Source organism: Helicoverpa zea, chromosome 28 (assembly GCF_022581195.2).
Source record: "Helicoverpa zea isolate HzStark_Cry1AcR chromosome 28, ilHelZeax1.1, whole genome shotgun sequence".
Taxonomy (NCBI): domain Eukaryota; kingdom Metazoa; phylum Arthropoda; class Insecta; order Lepidoptera; family Noctuidae; genus Helicoverpa; species Helicoverpa zea.
Genome location: NC_061479.1, coordinates 1,621,517 through 1,637,926, shown reverse-complemented (window position 1 = coordinate 1,637,926; position 16,410 = coordinate 1,621,517). Strand labels below are relative to the sequence as shown.

Here is a 16,410-nt window from a genome sequence, read left to right as displayed (position 1 = left end):
GGGCTGTTAGGGTTTTTTTGGAGGCCAAATTTTTTTGGACATGTAGTATCTTATAGGGAAAGGTAAGTAACTGCTCCCAAGCACGTTCAGAGTACTCTCGGACGACGAGAGAGACGCATCGTGCCAAACACGCTGCCACGGATGGTCTCGCGCCTCGAGGAACTCTTTTTAAGACGGGTATGGAATTTTTCAATTTACATAGCTGTTGCCAAATGGGGGTGGGATCAGGATTAGATGGGGTACTAGGTAAGGATATGGGAGCCGAAGGCACACCGTGAGGTTTATGAACCTTGCCCCAGTGCACCTTCAAACCCCGTTCACCTTTAAAAAAACGTGCTTGTGAGAAGTGAGGGCATGTCACTGATCCTTCCAGCGATGTGGCAGGCTGACTTCCACCATCACTACATGCGTTACTATATAACATGTAAAAAAAACAGGAAACTTTATTAAATTAGAAATATAAGTAAATTAATAAAACACAGAAAAACTGAAACAGTCATTTTTGACACCTGGTGTCACTGGTGACGCATCAGGACGCCACCGGAGGCGCCGCCGCGCTGCGCCGTGCATCGTGGCGCAGCTGTTGAATATTTTTAGAGATCCGTGGGTATAAATATGAATAACTGGATGAAATTGAAAATTTTATATGCAAAATTAATTGCAGATGACAGGAATGACAGGTTAGAGCACTATGCCGTTATTCCAGTAATCACTTGTTCTTGGTGATTTATTATTTATATTTCACTTTTGTGTACTCTATCATTGCTGAGCTTTCCTGCAGCAATTTGCGGCATAAGTCTATTTTGGCGGTTTTGCGGTTCAAATTAATATTTAATTTTTATATATATTGATGTCCTTGACAGCTCCTTGACAGTAATTATAATTTTCCATTTAAAAATCAGTCATTACAAACAACGGAAATTCTCCCTTGAAAGCTGACAGCTGGTCAAAAAATTCGATACTCCTATATTTTATCTCTGTTTTACACAATGGTGTTGTAAATTATGAAAGCGAAAAATGACTCCTGTGGCTAAACCACTGAATGAATTAGGTTATTTTTTTACAATTCGCCATAGAATATTATAAAGAAAAGGATTTAATGTGATTAGGTATGACACGCCCGATATATTTATAAGATATCATAAGGACATTGTGTTTTGTATGTACGCAAAATAAACTGGACGTTTGTAATAAAAATTATTGTGAAAGTTTGTGTTTTATTCTGAAACTAGCCGTTATGCCACAGTTTCATCTGCATACCTAGAATATAAGATAGTAGCTATGTACTATGTCTTTTCTCTGACTATCTATAGACTATCGGTGTAACAAATTTTATTTCTATTGGTTCAGTAGTTTTCACGGGAAAGCGTGACAGTCTTTCTTTTTTTTATTAGGGTTACCAGGGTTTGGGTAGGTACCCAAAGGGTAAAACGGGACCCTATTGATTCACTCCTTTGTCCGTCTGTCCGTCCATCCGTCACCAGGCTGTATCTCATGAACCGTGATAGGTAGAGAGTTGAAATTTTCACAGATGATGTATTTCTGTTAGCTCTATAACAACAATTACTGAAAACTAGAATAAAATAAATATTTTAGGGGCCTCCCACATAACAAACGTGATTTTTTGTTCATTTTCTAAAAAATGGTACGCCACCGGCACGGTTTTTTATATCTTTAATGAATCAAAATAGTCACGGGATTGAACATTGGCTCAGTTTTAGTTGTAGACGCGTAGTTTTATACAAAAACATGTAGTATACATTTCAGAACATAATGTAAATATTTAAAACGAATAAAATATGGGAGAATACAAGCACGGATCTTGAGCGCTTGGCGGAAGAGTGGGGATCGCTTTGCGCATCGTAAGCTTATGACAAGAAAAAACACACCCTTTTATTATTTATTTTTTCCTAAGTTCCCTATGTAATTTCATACTGGCTCAGTGGTTTAAAGAAAAATGTTATACCTAATGATTTATTTAATTTAGAAATGGAAATTGGGATGAAATTAGGTAATCAAAAGTGTTTCTAATTTAAAATATACGTTAAATCTTCTAGTTTGTCAACAAATACAAAAAAAAACGGCCAACTGCGACTCGGACTTGCGCACGAAGGGTTCCGTACCATTATTTACAAAACGTTTGTTGTATGGGAGCCCCCCAAAATATTTATTTTATTCTAGTTTTCAGTATTTGTTGTTAAAGCGGCAACAGAAATACATCATCTGTGAAAATTTCAACTCTCACTATCACGGTTCATGAGATACAGCCTGGTGACAGACGGACGGTCGGATGGACGGACAGAGGAGCGAAAACAGTGGGGTCCCATTTTAGCCTTTGGGTACGGAACCCCAAAAAACTACAACGCTTCTTGGTACGTTTTTTGTTAACATTATTGAACTCGAATTTAATTCATTTATGAAATGAAAAACATTACTTTATAAAAAGAAAAATGTATTTTATTAGATACTAGCTTCTGCCAGCGGTTTCACCGGCATCCCGTGGGAACTACTTCCCGTACCGGGATAAAAAGTAGCCTATAGCCTTCCTCGATAAATGGGCTATCTAACACTGAAAGAAATTTTCAAATCGGACCAGTAGTTCCTGAGATTAGCGCGTTCAAACAAACAAACTCTTCAGCTTTATAATATTAGTATAGATTAAAAATTATAGATACGCTCCGTAGTCGGTTAGTGGCGAAACGTTACGGTGATCCGGATGTGACACCTTCCATTTAATCGTTTTCCACAATTAAACTCAAAGAGTAAAGTAATATAGTGATTTAACTAGTAGGTACTGGCAATTGGATTTCCATTATCATCACTATCGTCGTCATCGCTATCACTAAAGTCACCATCACTATCAGAGTCATCATTAACTCGAATAATCAATTCCTCTGTTAAACTATCAATCACATAATCACTTCGTTTGTACTCCTCTTCAATACTTCTTACTTTTTCGCAGAACATACTCCACTCGCTTGCACCCATTAATTCTACAGTTTCCTTAATTAATTCAGTCACTCCTTTGGTGGGACAAGTAACGTTGTATCTGGATATGTACTCTTTAATCGCAGCCCATGCCATCTCAATAGGGTTCAGATCTGGGTGATACGGAGGTAGATGAATTACTTCATGGTTATATTCTGCCAATAATCTGTCTACGCTGAATTTCTTGTACTTGTCCTTGTTAGATTTTACAAGGTTGTAAAGCTCAGGTTTCAACATATCCTCACTAAATTCAATGCCTTTGTCCGTTAACCAGGCCTGAAGTTCTGATTTTTTCGCATCTGATGTTGGTGCCGGGTCGTACTGTTCATTATGGTAGGGAGCGTTGTCAACTACCACGACGGAATTACTTGGCAGATTAGGTATTAATTGAGTTCGCAGCCATTTCTCATAGGTATCAAAATTAATATTGTCGCGGTAGTCGCCTGTCTTAATAACTTCTTTAAATGTAAGTAATGCGTTTGGAATAAAACCTGTTTCGGACGCGGCATGAATGATGATTACCCGCTGTCCTTTTGGAATAGGTTTTTTAATACCTTTAGGTGACTCATCTGACCCTTTGGGAGTCAAGTGAGAGGGATCTACATATGATTCATCCGTATACACTATAGGCCTTCCTTCATGTCTATACTGGCTCATTCTTTTCAAATATTCAATTCTTTTTAATCGAATATTTGAGGACTCTATGAGGACCTGCTTATTATTTTCCGTATTCTTGAACTTGAAGCCTAAACTTTTTATAATTCTCCCCAAACTTCGTTCAGAGCCTTGAAAATGTATATCTTGCTGCAGTTTTCTTCGCAATTTTGCTACATTGGGCAATTCTCTTTCCGTGATATGAAAATTGTGTATACACCTTTTTATTACTCCCTGGTCAAAATTATCAACACCTGTGACAGGTTTTGCTCTTGGTCGTTTTTTTCCTGGTGTTCTAAATACGTAAAGAAACTCATTACTTTCTTTCAGAATTCGCTTCACAGTTGCAACAGATGTGTTCGTAGCCTCCGCTGTTCTTTTTTGAACTTGTTTTAAATTTCTGGTTCCTTGTTCAGCCTCTTTTCTCATATAACAGTTTACATGGTAAACCAGTTTTTTGGCTTGACTATTTAAAACTTTGTTTATTCTTGGCATTTTATACCTAAAAAGAATTTAAATAAACATGAATTATGTTTTTCTTTATTTACATAGATATTAACAACACAAAAAAAAAACTATCCCAGTAAAACAATAAAAAAAAACACTATACCTATCTAAAAAGCGTATAACATGAATTGTACAAAATAAAAGCTTTATTACGGTATAGCACATTTCGATAAAGAAGTAAGGAAAGTTTGTTATTGCATTCGAGATACTCATACAAGCGGCGAGTATGATAAGTAACCAAGAACAGCAATAACAAATGCCCACGTATATAGTTATCGGCACGGATAATGAGCTCTCGGCGGAAGAGTGGGGATCGCTTTGCGCACCGTACACTTATGGCAATAAACCAATAAATCACTTCTGCGCAGGTGAAGATCAGGGCTCAATATCCTTGTCGATGATTATATCGATAAACGTTCTCCAATACACTTTCGAAGAAATAAAATAGTTTAATGAAAAAAATATTTTGCCATAATTACAAAATCAAATCAAATCCATTTATTGTTTAGAACTATGAAATATTTATGAATAATAAATTCACATAAAATATTTGATTTGTAACTTACCAGAGAATTAAAACGATGCAGTTAAACAATTGATGTCAATTAAATTGGCCGGAAGTTTACTCGTCGTAGTGAGGCGCGTGTAAACGTAGCAAATAACGAATCCCGAGTGACGGCTTATGACGGCTATGACGCGTCACGCGATGCACTGCGGGCCAATCACCGCTTTACCCCACCCCCGCGTCTCACTTCATACCACAAAAGGGACCCAATTAATCACTTCTGCGCAGAAGTAGGTCAGCGCTCAATATTCCTGCCGATGATTATATAAATTATTTCGTTAACCCGGAACGGAATGCAACTATTGTTTCTTTACAAGCATAATTGTACCTATGTTTTTTTGTTAAGTCATGTTTTTTTAGAATTTACAACAGCATACGAGTACAACGACGACTCGTCCCTGTTACATTTCTATAATGAATTAAATTATAATAACATGAAACATTCCACATAATTATTAAATAATGCGTTTATTTTTTTTATTGACAAGTGTTGTTTCGATTCTCAAACGAAAAACTCTGTACTGTCAAAAAATGACGTCCCTATCATTTTCTTATTTTCGAACGGAACGCAGTCCCGTCAAAAATGGCCTCTTTAATCAATGTTTTGCTGCGAAAATCGCAAAATTTGGGCCAAACCGTAGCCCTTACAAAGAATTTGCCTGCACTTTACAATGTGAAGTGAGTGTATATAGCATTTAAATACAGTTTTATACCCAAAAGCCCGTGTTATTGTGATACAAAAATTATGTAACGTTTGAGGTTAAAAACCTAACAAAAACGTCGAATTTGTTTGAAAAAGTAATGTTTTAGTGAAGTATCAATAAGACGAATAACAAAATTACGCGTATTTAACTTCAAATATATGCGTAAACTATTTGTGCTATCATTTTCAGTGATCGAGAGTTTGTCGTCTTTTCCTCTCTTCATTGCAATGAAGTCAATGATGATGATAGTTTTCTGCTATTCCGTATCAGGAACATAGTGCTTCTAAATATTTATTAAGGTGTTCTTTATTTCTGACTACAGAATCAACCCTAGTACACTTTCAATTATTGATTTATATCAACTGAAATGACCCAAAAGTTAAATGGTGCTTCTCAAGCAACTTCGTCAACAGTATATCATTTTCTTTCAGTAACATACAATTCTAGAATCCACAGTAAAAGGCCCAAGTTCACTGACAACAGGAATGTCAGTTTTCTAAAAACATATGATTACTATGAATTTTCACATTCAATTTTCAACTGCTTTTCAGAGAATAGCTAGGTTTTTCAGAAAAACAGATGTTTATACTGTTTTCATCTTGAACCTAAGAAGTCAAAAGCATATTAAACAACTTATTTGTACTATAAATATATAAAATATTATTTCGTTTATGAATTTTATACCACATTTTTTACATGTTCCAATATTAAATACAAAAAATTGTTGGCCACCCGCCACCGATATTAGCTACGATTATGTTATTATCAAGTTTATCAAAGGAAATAAAACTAAACAAGTGTATTGTCACTTACATCACAAATTGTCATCAAACATGTTGAGGAAACCTGGACTATATAGTCTGAAATCACCAACCCGCAAGCGTGGTGCAAGCATGGTGATTAACGCTCAATCCTTCTTCGTGTGAGAGGAGGCCGCAGCCCAGCAGTGGGACGATAAAAAAGCTGTAACTAATTAACTTTTGTCACTTACAGTAGCCAGCGTAAGGCCCACAGATGGATGCCGGATGAGGAGTACGTGAAGCAGTTTGAGGGAGCCGTCATGTACCCTGATGAGGTCACCTCCTTGTTGAAACATCCTCCTTACAATGGTCAGTACATCATCACACTAATATCTTAAAGGAAAGGTTGTGGGTGTGTATGTGTGTTACTTCTTTGTGTGAAAACAGCTGAAGGGATTTTGATTAAACTTGGCAATAATGTGGGTTATGCATAGAGCTACCATCTCAAATTTCGCCAAATCCGGACAAACATTAAAAAAAAACCTTGACATTTATAATAAATCGCATATTTTCCCTGGACGAAGATAAAATGAACAAGTAAAACCAAACAAGGCCAAATTTTTAGGCCAGGTTTTGCCCCCTTGGACTCTCTTTGTAACCAAACACAAACCGGGGACAAATCCGCGGAAACCCAGACAGATGGCAGCCCTAGTTATGCACCATATAGGCAGCAATAGGGTTCGGGAATTAGTGCTCCCAGGAAGCAGGTGAAATTGCTATTGGAAATTACATGTCTGACTGAAATGCCATTAGGCATTCCCTGCTGGTCAACCATTTATGTAGATGAGGATGTAATCCCTTTTATAATTAGGTGGTACAAAGATTACAAAGTCACCTAGTGTCACTATGAATTTAATAAAAAGTGAACATAATTTTAATATAAAGTTCTGTGGCTTTTATAATAAACACAATAACATTTATTTTAAAATTAAATTTTATTTAATCTAAAGGGATCTATCAGTCAGGGAGCAGTCATGAGGTCAAGCGTTCAAGCGGCCAGTTTTGCGTCCTTTGTGTCATTTACTTTATACAAGACATACTCACACAGGAGACATTCTGACCGCGTCGGTCAAGTAGAAGTAGTAGTAGTAGAGCTCGAACGCAAAATGACCGCTTGAACGCACAAACGGATGGCAAAAGCCCCTTGTTATTAACATACTGAATTCTGCAGGTATTATCACTCCTGGTGAGAAGCAAGTCCGCAACATGGTGCTGAACTTCGGACCACAGCACCCCGCTGCCCACGGAGTGCTGCGTCTCGTACTTGAGTTGGACGGAGAGGTATGTTATATGAACATCCATTATTATCTTTGGTCGAGTTCCAGACTATTTTGAAGTTGACTTACTTTCTTCTACCATAATTACAGGCAGTACCTGTAAAATTGAACAGCATACGGCATTTTCACTGGTAATTTTCTAGTTGTCCATGTTCCCTAAAACAACTGTTTATTTTGTTAATTGAATGTAAATCCATAGTAAAAAAGTGGTTCCATTATAATGATGTTTAAGTTGTTAGTGAAATTGGGCCTTAAAACCAATGTATTTTTATATGCTATGTATAAAGACATGTTCATTTTGCTTGAAGATCAAAGAAACATAGGGACAAAGTCATTAATTTAAAAAAAATGGGCAATTGTTTTTACATCTTCAGTCACCAATTTGTACAAGTACACTCAAATATATTTTCTAACATTTACCATTTCACATCAACAGACAGTCCGTGCCGCAGACCCCCACATCGGACTCCTTCACCGAGGCACAGAGAAACTCATAGAATACAAGACCTACACCCAGGCGTTGCCATACTTCGACCGGCTGGACTATGTCTCCATGATGTGCAACGAGCAGTGCTACAGCCTGGCAGTCGAGAAACTGCTCAACATCGATATTCCTCTGCGGGCCAAGTATATTAGAAGTGAGTCATCATCTGCCTAGCCTTTTCCTTACAGTGTAACCGGATGCAGCTGAGTACCAGTGTTTTATCTGACCTCCGCAACCCAGTTACCCGGGCAACTCAACCCAGTGAGTGACACCAGTCTAACCACTTGGTTTGACTACTATCACCATGAGACCAGTCTTACCAAGCGTTAAGTGTCAAGGTGTCTGACACCAGTCTAACCCCTTGGTTAGACTACAACCACCATGAGACCAGTCTAACAAAGTGTCAAGGTGTTCTGACACCAGTCTAACCTCTTGGTTAGACTACTATCACCACGTCACCGGTCTAACAGTGTTAAGTGTCTAGGTGTCTGACACCAGTCTAACCTCTTGGTTACACTGCCTTCTGACTGCCAAGGATATTGAATGACAGCCGGGACCTGCAGTGTAACACAGTGCAGTAAGTATGAGCATAGAATACAAGACCTACACCCAGGCGCTGCCCTACTTCGACCGGCTGGACTATGTCTCCATGATGTGCAACGAGCAGTGCTACAGCCTGGCAGTCGAGAAACTGCTCAACATCGATATTCCTCTGTGGGCCAAGTATATTAGAAGTGAGTCATCATCTGCCTAGCCTTTTCCTTACAGTGTAACCGGATGCAGCTGAGTACCAGTGTTTTATCTGACCTCTGCAACCCAGTTACCCGGGCAACTCAACCCAGTGAGTGACACCAGTCTAACCACTTGGTTTGACTACTATCACCATGAGACCAGTCTTACCAAGCGTTAAGTGTCAAGGTGTCTGACACCAGTCTAACCCCTTGGTTAGACTACAACCACCATGAGACCAGTCTAACAAAGTGTCTAGGTGTCTGACACCAGTCTAACCTCTTGGTTAGACTACAACCACCATGAGACCAGTCTAACAAAGTGTCAAGGTGTTCTGACACCAGTCTAACCTCTTGGTTAGACTACTATCACCACGTCACCGGTCGTCTACTTCGACCGGCTGGACTATGTCTCCATGATGTGCAACGAGCAGTGCTACAGCCTGGCAGTCGAGAAACTGCTCAACATCGATATTCCTCTGCGGACCAAGTATATTAGAAGTGAGTCATCATCTGCCTAGCCTTTTCCTTGCAGTCTAACCGGATGCAGCTGAGTACCAGTGTTAAGGTGTTCTGACACCATCTAACTCCTTGGTTAGACTACTATCACCATGACACCAATCTAACCAAGTGTTAAGGTGTTCTGACGCCAGCATAAGCAAGACGTTAGACTGGTATCAGATTTACTGCCTTCTGACTGCCAAGGAAGTTCAATGACAGCCAGGACCTACAGTGTAACACAGTGCAGTGAGTATGCGTTTCGGGAGAACACTCGGATAAAATGCAACCGATAGCTTTACTCGATGAATGGTTTACCTAAGGCTGAATATTTTTGTTTCCGTTGAGTAGCAAAGAAATTCTTCAGCTTTATAACGTTAGTATGGATTAATTGTTAGTTTATAGATTTTATTTTTCGTTTCAAAATTCTTAACAATATTATTCTATGGGTATAATTTAGGCGATCACCAAAAATATTTTTAAGACTCTAAGCTGAGGCACCAAATAAAATAAACAACTCCAAAAAAAATAAATTGACTTTATTAAAAGGGCACTAAAGTATATAATATTATGATCCAAAAAAAAAAATAACATCAGAAAAATCGCAAATCTCGCACAAATATTATTTTTGGTTCCCAAAATGGATTAATGGTCACCAAATTCTATCCAACTAAAAGATTAATATTACTACCAAAATCAAAGTTAGTGACGAAAACGAATCGTTGCAAAACCGACTCCACGTAGTCTTGTCTGCCCTACCCCTAGAGTGCAATTCAAAACCGCGTAGGCGCAGAGGGGCGAGGCGGCCTGCGAGCAGAGGCGCAGGTAGTTTTTAAGGCTCGCCGCCGCGGCTGAGGCAGCAAGCCGAAGCTGCGGTGGTGAGCGTGAAAACCATCTGCGACGATGAGCTCGCATGGGACCGCCGGAGCCCCGCAGTGCCGGAGTCGTGACAGAAGCCATGCTTGCTGCATGTTTCGTGCTTACATTTTACTACTGAGTTACACACAAATCTAGACACACGGCAGTGTGTCCGCCAAGTTCGAGCAAAAAAGCGACACACCGGCCGTGGGTTATATTACACGAACCATTTCGGGCCAAATTCGACCCCCCTATAACTCAAAATCTATTTTATTTACACATTTCAAATTTCTAGTATCTGTTGAGACCCCCTCACTTATCTAAAATACAAAATTTCATTAATATACCTATTGTAGGTCTTGAGATATTGACGTCAGAAAATCGCTATTTTTACTAAACACTCACTGACTGACTCACTCATCAAAAACCTAGACCACTTCCAATGGTCGTATTGACTTGAAATTTGGCATGGAGGTAGGTCTTTATGTCAAGGTAAAGGGAAAAATCTGAAAATGGCCAAGTGTGAGTCGGTTTCAAAATAATGAAGGTGTAAAATACCCAGTGTAAAATACCCCTAAGGAACTAAAACGAACTAAATTTATCTATATTTATATAATATACCTTCGAATGGTCGTACCGATCTGAAATTCGTTACAAAGGTTTGTATTTAGTCAAAGTAAAAATCTGAAAACGGCCAAGTGTGAGTCACTTTCGAAAATAACGAATGTGTAACTTTGATCCACGAACATAATATATGATAACATGTCATGTCAGTCAGTTGGTAAATCTAGTCCATTTAGTTAATCTAGTTCATTTCTTTGTAAGAAGCATAGTGCATATTCAAAAATCTGAAAGATAGTATAAATGAGACATTTCCTTAACTAACTTAATCATAAGAAAAAAATAAAATAAACAACCTTACAAAAATAAATGAAATCCCACCCAAAACAAAAATGTGAAAGGCTGCCAAGTTCGATAATATGGAAATCCTTCGCCTATAAAAGAAGTGAGATCTGAATAAGTACCAAGTTCCATACACATACCTCAGTTAAAAATAGTTACTTTTTAATAATGTTACTTGGCAAGTTTTAATAGAAAATTAAATACTTGATTCATTGCGTTTAGTAGGTTTATAAGAAGGTGTGTGAAAACTTGCCAAGTAACATCATTAAAAAGTAACTATTTTTAACTGAGGTATGTGTATGGAACTTGGTACTTATTCAGATCTCACTTCTTTTATAGGCGAAGGATTTCCATATTATCGAACTTGGCAGCCTTTCACATTTTTGTTTTGGGTGGGTTCATATAACAATAAATAAGCGACGTACGTTTGGGAACCCCAGTATATTAATTGGTATTTGGGAAATATTCTAGCGATCGTTAGCTTTTTTAGTCTAACAAAAATGACCAAATTAGGAGTCATGGTATTACATAATTGGTAACATCTAAGTAGTGACAATATATAATATTTGGTCTAAAGTGTATTTTAAAGGCGTCCATATATTTTTTTAGTAGTCAATAATAGGAAAAAATGGTTTTCCCTAATAATATTTTTGGAAACGTTATTTGGTGACCATTTATCCATTTTGGTAACCGTTTAGAATTTTTTTGGTAGTAAAATAGGTACTTTTTTGGGTGGTGTTTAAACACAAGCCTTACTCTATTGAGTCCACTATTTTAATTAAAGTATGCAAAGATAACTATTTGCTATCTGTCCTATACCCATGTGCTACACAATTTTTTCATAGATCAATAATCAATCAATATGATCAATATTTTATAGATTGTCAGACTATCTTGCATCTGACACACGATTGAACTTCCTTCCCGAAACACGGAGAAACTCGTTACGTACGCGTCTATTACTTAGCCATGAACCCCATTTCACTACAAAATTAACTATATTCAAACACATATTTTAATATAAATTTTCAATCTTTCCAGCTCTATTCGCGGAAATAACCCGCATTCTAAACCACATCATGGCGGTGGGTACTCACGCCCTGGACGTGGGAGCCCTGACTCCGTTCTTCTGGCTGTTCGAGGAGAGGGAGAAAATGATGGAGTTCTACGAGAGAGTTAGTGGTGCTAGGATGCATGCTGCTTATATTAGGCCTGGAGGAGTTTCTCTTGTAAGTTTTATTGGTATTTGCTTAGCTTTTCCCTATTATCATAATATTTTATGTTTCTTAAATATTAGAAAACGGTGGAAGGGGGAGAAAGAAAGAAAGAAACATTTATTTGCATAGAACATAGGTGGTACCAGTTTTTACAGAGGTTAAAAGTTCTAGCTATATTCTGCCCAACTTTTAATGCAAATATTTTTACCTACATAATAATTTAATTCAACATTTTAACATAATAATTTAATTAGAGTATGTAATTGACATGAAAAAGTATGTGTCCAATAAATGTGTTTGGTCTTTGGCATACAGTCTACATACCTGGAACGGCCTGTCTGATCTCCTCATCCCAGTTACTCTGGCAACCGTTAAAAAAACTGGTTGTCAGATTTTCTGGCGTCTGACTACCCGTAACGACTGCCAAATATGTTCAAAAGACAACTGGGACTCTTCTCCATGAGAACGAGACGTCCTGGAACCGTGCAAGTAGTTCAAAGTTACGGAAAAAAATATAGGGCTATCTGAAATAAAAAAAAATAGTTTGAGTGGATTCAATTATTTTTTAGACTTAACTTTTAACGATCCTTCCTTTACCCATCCACGGACTGGTTAAGCGATGCTTACCATCGCATTTCACATTATGATCCATAGACCCATGTGTTAGTCACTTAGCCACAAGCCCCACTATAAATACATTTTTTTTACAGGACATGCCGCTAGGTCTAATGGACGATATATACGAGTTTGCAGCTAAATTCGCTGAGCGTTTAGACGAGGTGGAAGACGTTCTGACCACCAACAGGATCTGGGTGCAGCGCACCAAGGATATTGGCGTTGTCACTGCTCAGGACGCTCTAAACTATGGATTCAGGTAACCCTAACTAAGATACTTAAATACAGTTCAGGTGTAACTCCAAAGTCATTATTTTTATAATCAGGGAAACCAAGTTCATCTAGTTTTTGTTAAAACAACTGTTTATGTTCAAAATTGAACGTCAAAATTCATTGTATACAGTAGTTTGTTGCACTTGGGCCATAGGGTGGGTTACATCATTTAACTATACCATAATCGCCTATTTGAAAAATATCTTGTATAGGATGGGTTGCAGCATTTAACTATAATAATAACCAAAACTCAAATCTCAACTAGCTGTCAAATCTGTCTCGGTGATTTGACAGCTAGTTACTGGGATAGCTACATGTATGGTACAAGTCAATTCTCATTATAGATTCTCATTATAGATTTTCGTAATTTCGAATTCAAGTAGTCAATCTGTAATAAAGTTTTTACATATTTAATATTAGAAAATTAAGTCCGTTTTGTGTTTTCTCAAAACAATCTTCATGTGACAATGATGTTTCTTTTCCTGTATTCTTCATACGTCATATTATATAATGTATTTTTAACATAAATATTTTCTATATATTTCCAGCGGTGTAATGCTCCGCGGTTCCGGCATTAAGTGGGACTTGCGCAAGAGTCAGCCGTACGACGCCTACCATCTCGTCGACTTCGATGTGCCCATCGGTACTAACGGAGATTGTTATGACAGGTAACTTATATACATTATGTATCTATACTAGTGACCCGACTCCGACTTCGAATTCGGAGGTTTTTAAAAGTAGTAAAATGTATAAAGTCAATCAATCAATCGTTTATTACTTCACTTTGTACATAATTATTCAATATTTTGCTTAATTCTAAAAAGTGCTGATGTAAGATTTGCCTGATAGATAGTATGCTAAAGTAAGATAAACCTGTATAGGAGAAACAATTCCATCATACATAATTTTATTATATCTCAAATGGTTTAGAAAGCTTTTTTGAGAAGTTGTGGTGGCCTAGTGGGCAAAGAACCAACCTCTCGAGTATGAGGGCGCGGGTTCGATCCCAGGTCAGGCAAGTACCAATGCAACTTTTCTAAGTTTGTATGTACTTTCTAAGTATATCTTAGACGCCAATGACTGTGTTTCGGATGGCACGTTAAACTGTAGGTCCCGGCTGTCATTGAACATCCTTGGCAGTCGTTACGGGTAGACAGAAGCCAGTAAGTCTGACACCAGTCTAACCAAGGGGTATCGGGTTGCCCGGGTAACTGGGTTGAGGAGGTCAGATAGGCAGTCGCTTCTTGTAAAGCACTGGTACTCAGCTGAATCCGGTTAGACTGGAAGCCGACCTCAACATAGTTTGGGAAAAAGGCTCGGAGGATGATGGTTTAGAAAGCTTTTTTATGGAAAGCTCCCAGACATTTTTTTTTCAGACATCATCAATTATACACATGACAAATAAGGGAGTACAAATTAGATACTAAGTACTTTAGGAAGTACTATAAGTAGTAAATAAGAAAGTACATAATGAGATAAATAATAATATTCACGAAAGAGCATACGTAGGGGTATTACATAATAAAGTTCATAGGGAAGTACATAAGGAAGTTCTGCCCTTCCCTTTTCCAATCCGTTCTAAGGTCTGGAAGAGATCGCTCTTAACAATAAGACTGCCCATTATACAACAGACTAGGATTAATTCTAACATCAAAAATAAAAAAATTGTGTACCTACATTATAATGCATTTCTATCTATCTTCCTACCAACAAATCTAACTTCCTCTTACTTCACTCTCAGATACCTGTGCCGAGTCGAGGAGATGCGTCAGTCGCTGCGCATCATCGACCAGTGCCTCAACAACATGCCGCCCGGGGAGATCAAGACCGACGACGCCAAGCTTACCCCACCCTCTCGCGAGGAGATGAAGGTATGTAGTGCAGTTTTAGTAGTAGTTTCTACGAGTAACTATGGTTAACTTAAATGTACTACTGACTTTCACAGTATTTCCTAATCATGTACAGTTTAACAGTTAAAAGTAAAGGCCCGTACAACTTTTATCCATGTATAAGACTTGCTTTGTTTTTTTTCACAGACATCAATGGAGGCCCTGATCCACCACTTCAAGCTATTCACCCAGGGCTACCAGGTCCCGCCCGGCTCCACATACACGGCGGTCGAAGCGCCTAAAGGAGAGTTCGGCATCTATCTCGTCTCTGATGGCGGCTCTAAGCCTTATAGGTAAGGAATAATTAAAAACTAGACTTACTGATAGTCTGGGATAGGTTGTCAGGAACTGACAGATAAACTATAACTTGTAGTTTTCAAGATAGCAATATCTTGCAGATATTATAAGTAGCCTTTATCTGGCAGATAGCATTAACTATCGGATAAAAGACTGGCACTATCGGTAATTGGTGAAACTGGGTCTTATAATAATTCTTGTAACGTAAACAAAATATGTACATAGTCTTTCCTGTCCGTTTCTTAAGTTATTTGATGTCGGCGCAATATGTTTTCTGCTTCCATTCCTTTCTGCCAGTTAACGTACTAAAATATAACGATTTCATTTGAAGACGTGAAAGAATTTTCAAATTGGTTCAACAATACTTTTTTTCATTCTTTAATTATTTATTTTTTTTTACATTAAAACAAAATATTGCTTTCTAAGAAAACTAGAGGTTCTCCGTGAATCCGTGGACTAGTTCCAAAGGATGTACTTCCCTCCGTCCTTTTCAAAGTTCCCTGACTTGAGTACCAAATTTTATTTAGATGGTTCAGTACCTTTGACATGAAAGCGTGACAGACAAATATACAGACTTACTATCACATTTAGAATAAGTTATAATGTGATGACATTTTTGCTGTTTATTTTTTTTTACTAATTCTCTATATTCTCCACAGGTGCAAGATCAAGGCCCCCGGCTTCGCTCACCTCGCGGCATTAGAGAAAATCGGCAAGAACTCCATGTTGGCTGACATCGTAGCTATTATCGGAACATTGGACGTCGTGTTCGGTGAAATCGACCGATAAATACCGATTCTACATGGAAAACACCGGTTTTACGACCTTAGAAAATACCGAAAACCGCAAACTGACAAGAAATTGCGTTAAAAACAAATTACCGGTAATTTACGGTTTTCGGTAATTTACCGTTTCCGGTAATTTACCGTTTCCGGTTTTCGGCATTTTACGGTTTTCGGTAATTTTACGGTTTGCTGTAAATACCGGTTTTAGATAAGTGCAACGTTATAGTGTAAAGGCAGAGTAGATTCCAATGTACATTTTTTTTCTAATTTTTAAGCAATAAATTATTGTTAAATAATTTTGACGCTTTTTAGTGTAAATAAACGGTAATTTCCGACAATCCCTTAGTTGTGACCTTATATGTACTGAA

At 37.8% G+C, this 16,410-nt stretch overlaps 2 protein-coding genes across 3 annotated transcripts; one reads left to right on the top strand and one right to left on the bottom strand.

The window, feature by feature from the left end:
- Positions 1–2,749: 2,749 nt before the first annotated feature.
- On the bottom strand, positions 2,750–4,844 carry LOC124643863. The gene is made up of 2 exons (XM_047182985.1): positions 4,716–4,844; positions 2,750–4,144 (listed from the first exon to the last, which is right to left on the bottom strand). Exon 2 carries the CDS (start codon positions 4,135–4,137, stop codon positions 2,785–2,787), a length of 1,353 nt encoding a protein of 450 aa, XP_047038941.1. The 5' UTR covers positions 4,138–4,144; positions 4,716–4,844; the 3' UTR covers positions 2,750–2,784.
- A 399-nt stretch (positions 4,845–5,243) lies between these two features.
- Positions 5,244–16,339, top strand: LOC124643803 (NADH-ubiquinone oxidoreductase 49 kDa subunit). 2 transcript variants are annotated; one of them, XM_047182902.1, is made up of 11 exons: positions 5,244–5,392; positions 6,412–6,527; positions 7,390–7,499; positions 7,932–8,042; positions 9,118–9,208; positions 12,008–12,195; positions 12,894–13,057; positions 13,620–13,739; positions 14,813–14,942; positions 15,108–15,253; positions 15,917–16,339. In XM_047182902.1, exons 1-11 carry the CDS (start codon positions 5,298–5,300, stop codon positions 16,044–16,046), a joined length of 1,401 nt encoding a protein of 466 aa, XP_047038858.1. In that variant the 5' UTR covers positions 5,244–5,297; the 3' UTR covers positions 16,047–16,339. The 2 variants fall into 2 exon arrangements, with proteins under 2 accessions (XP_047038858.1, XP_047038857.1); XM_047182901.1 differs by lacking the exon at positions 9,118–9,208 and having other exon boundaries at positions 7,932–8,133.
- Positions 16,340–16,410: the final 71 nt, after the last annotated feature.

What these genes read in the sequence shown, in the direction of transcription:
- LOC124643863 (XM_047182985.1), bottom strand. Translation starts at nt 4,137, where the DNA reads ATGCCAAGAATAAACAAAGTTTTAAATAGTCAAGCCAAAAAACTGGTT.
- LOC124643803 (XM_047182902.1), top strand. Translation starts at nt 5,298, where the DNA reads ATGGCCTCTTTAATCAATGTTTTGCTGCGAAAATCGCAAAATTTGGGC. An exon ending in TACTTGAGTTGGACGGAGAG is followed by an intron (nt 7,500 to 7,931) that starts GTATGTTATATG and finishes TCACATCAACAG; the next exon opens with ACAGTCCGTGCCGCAGACCC. An exon ending in CCTCTCGCGAGGAGATGAAG is followed by an intron (nt 14,943 to 15,107) that starts GTATGTAGTGCA and finishes TTTTTTTCACAG; the next exon opens with ACATCAATGGAGGCCCTGAT.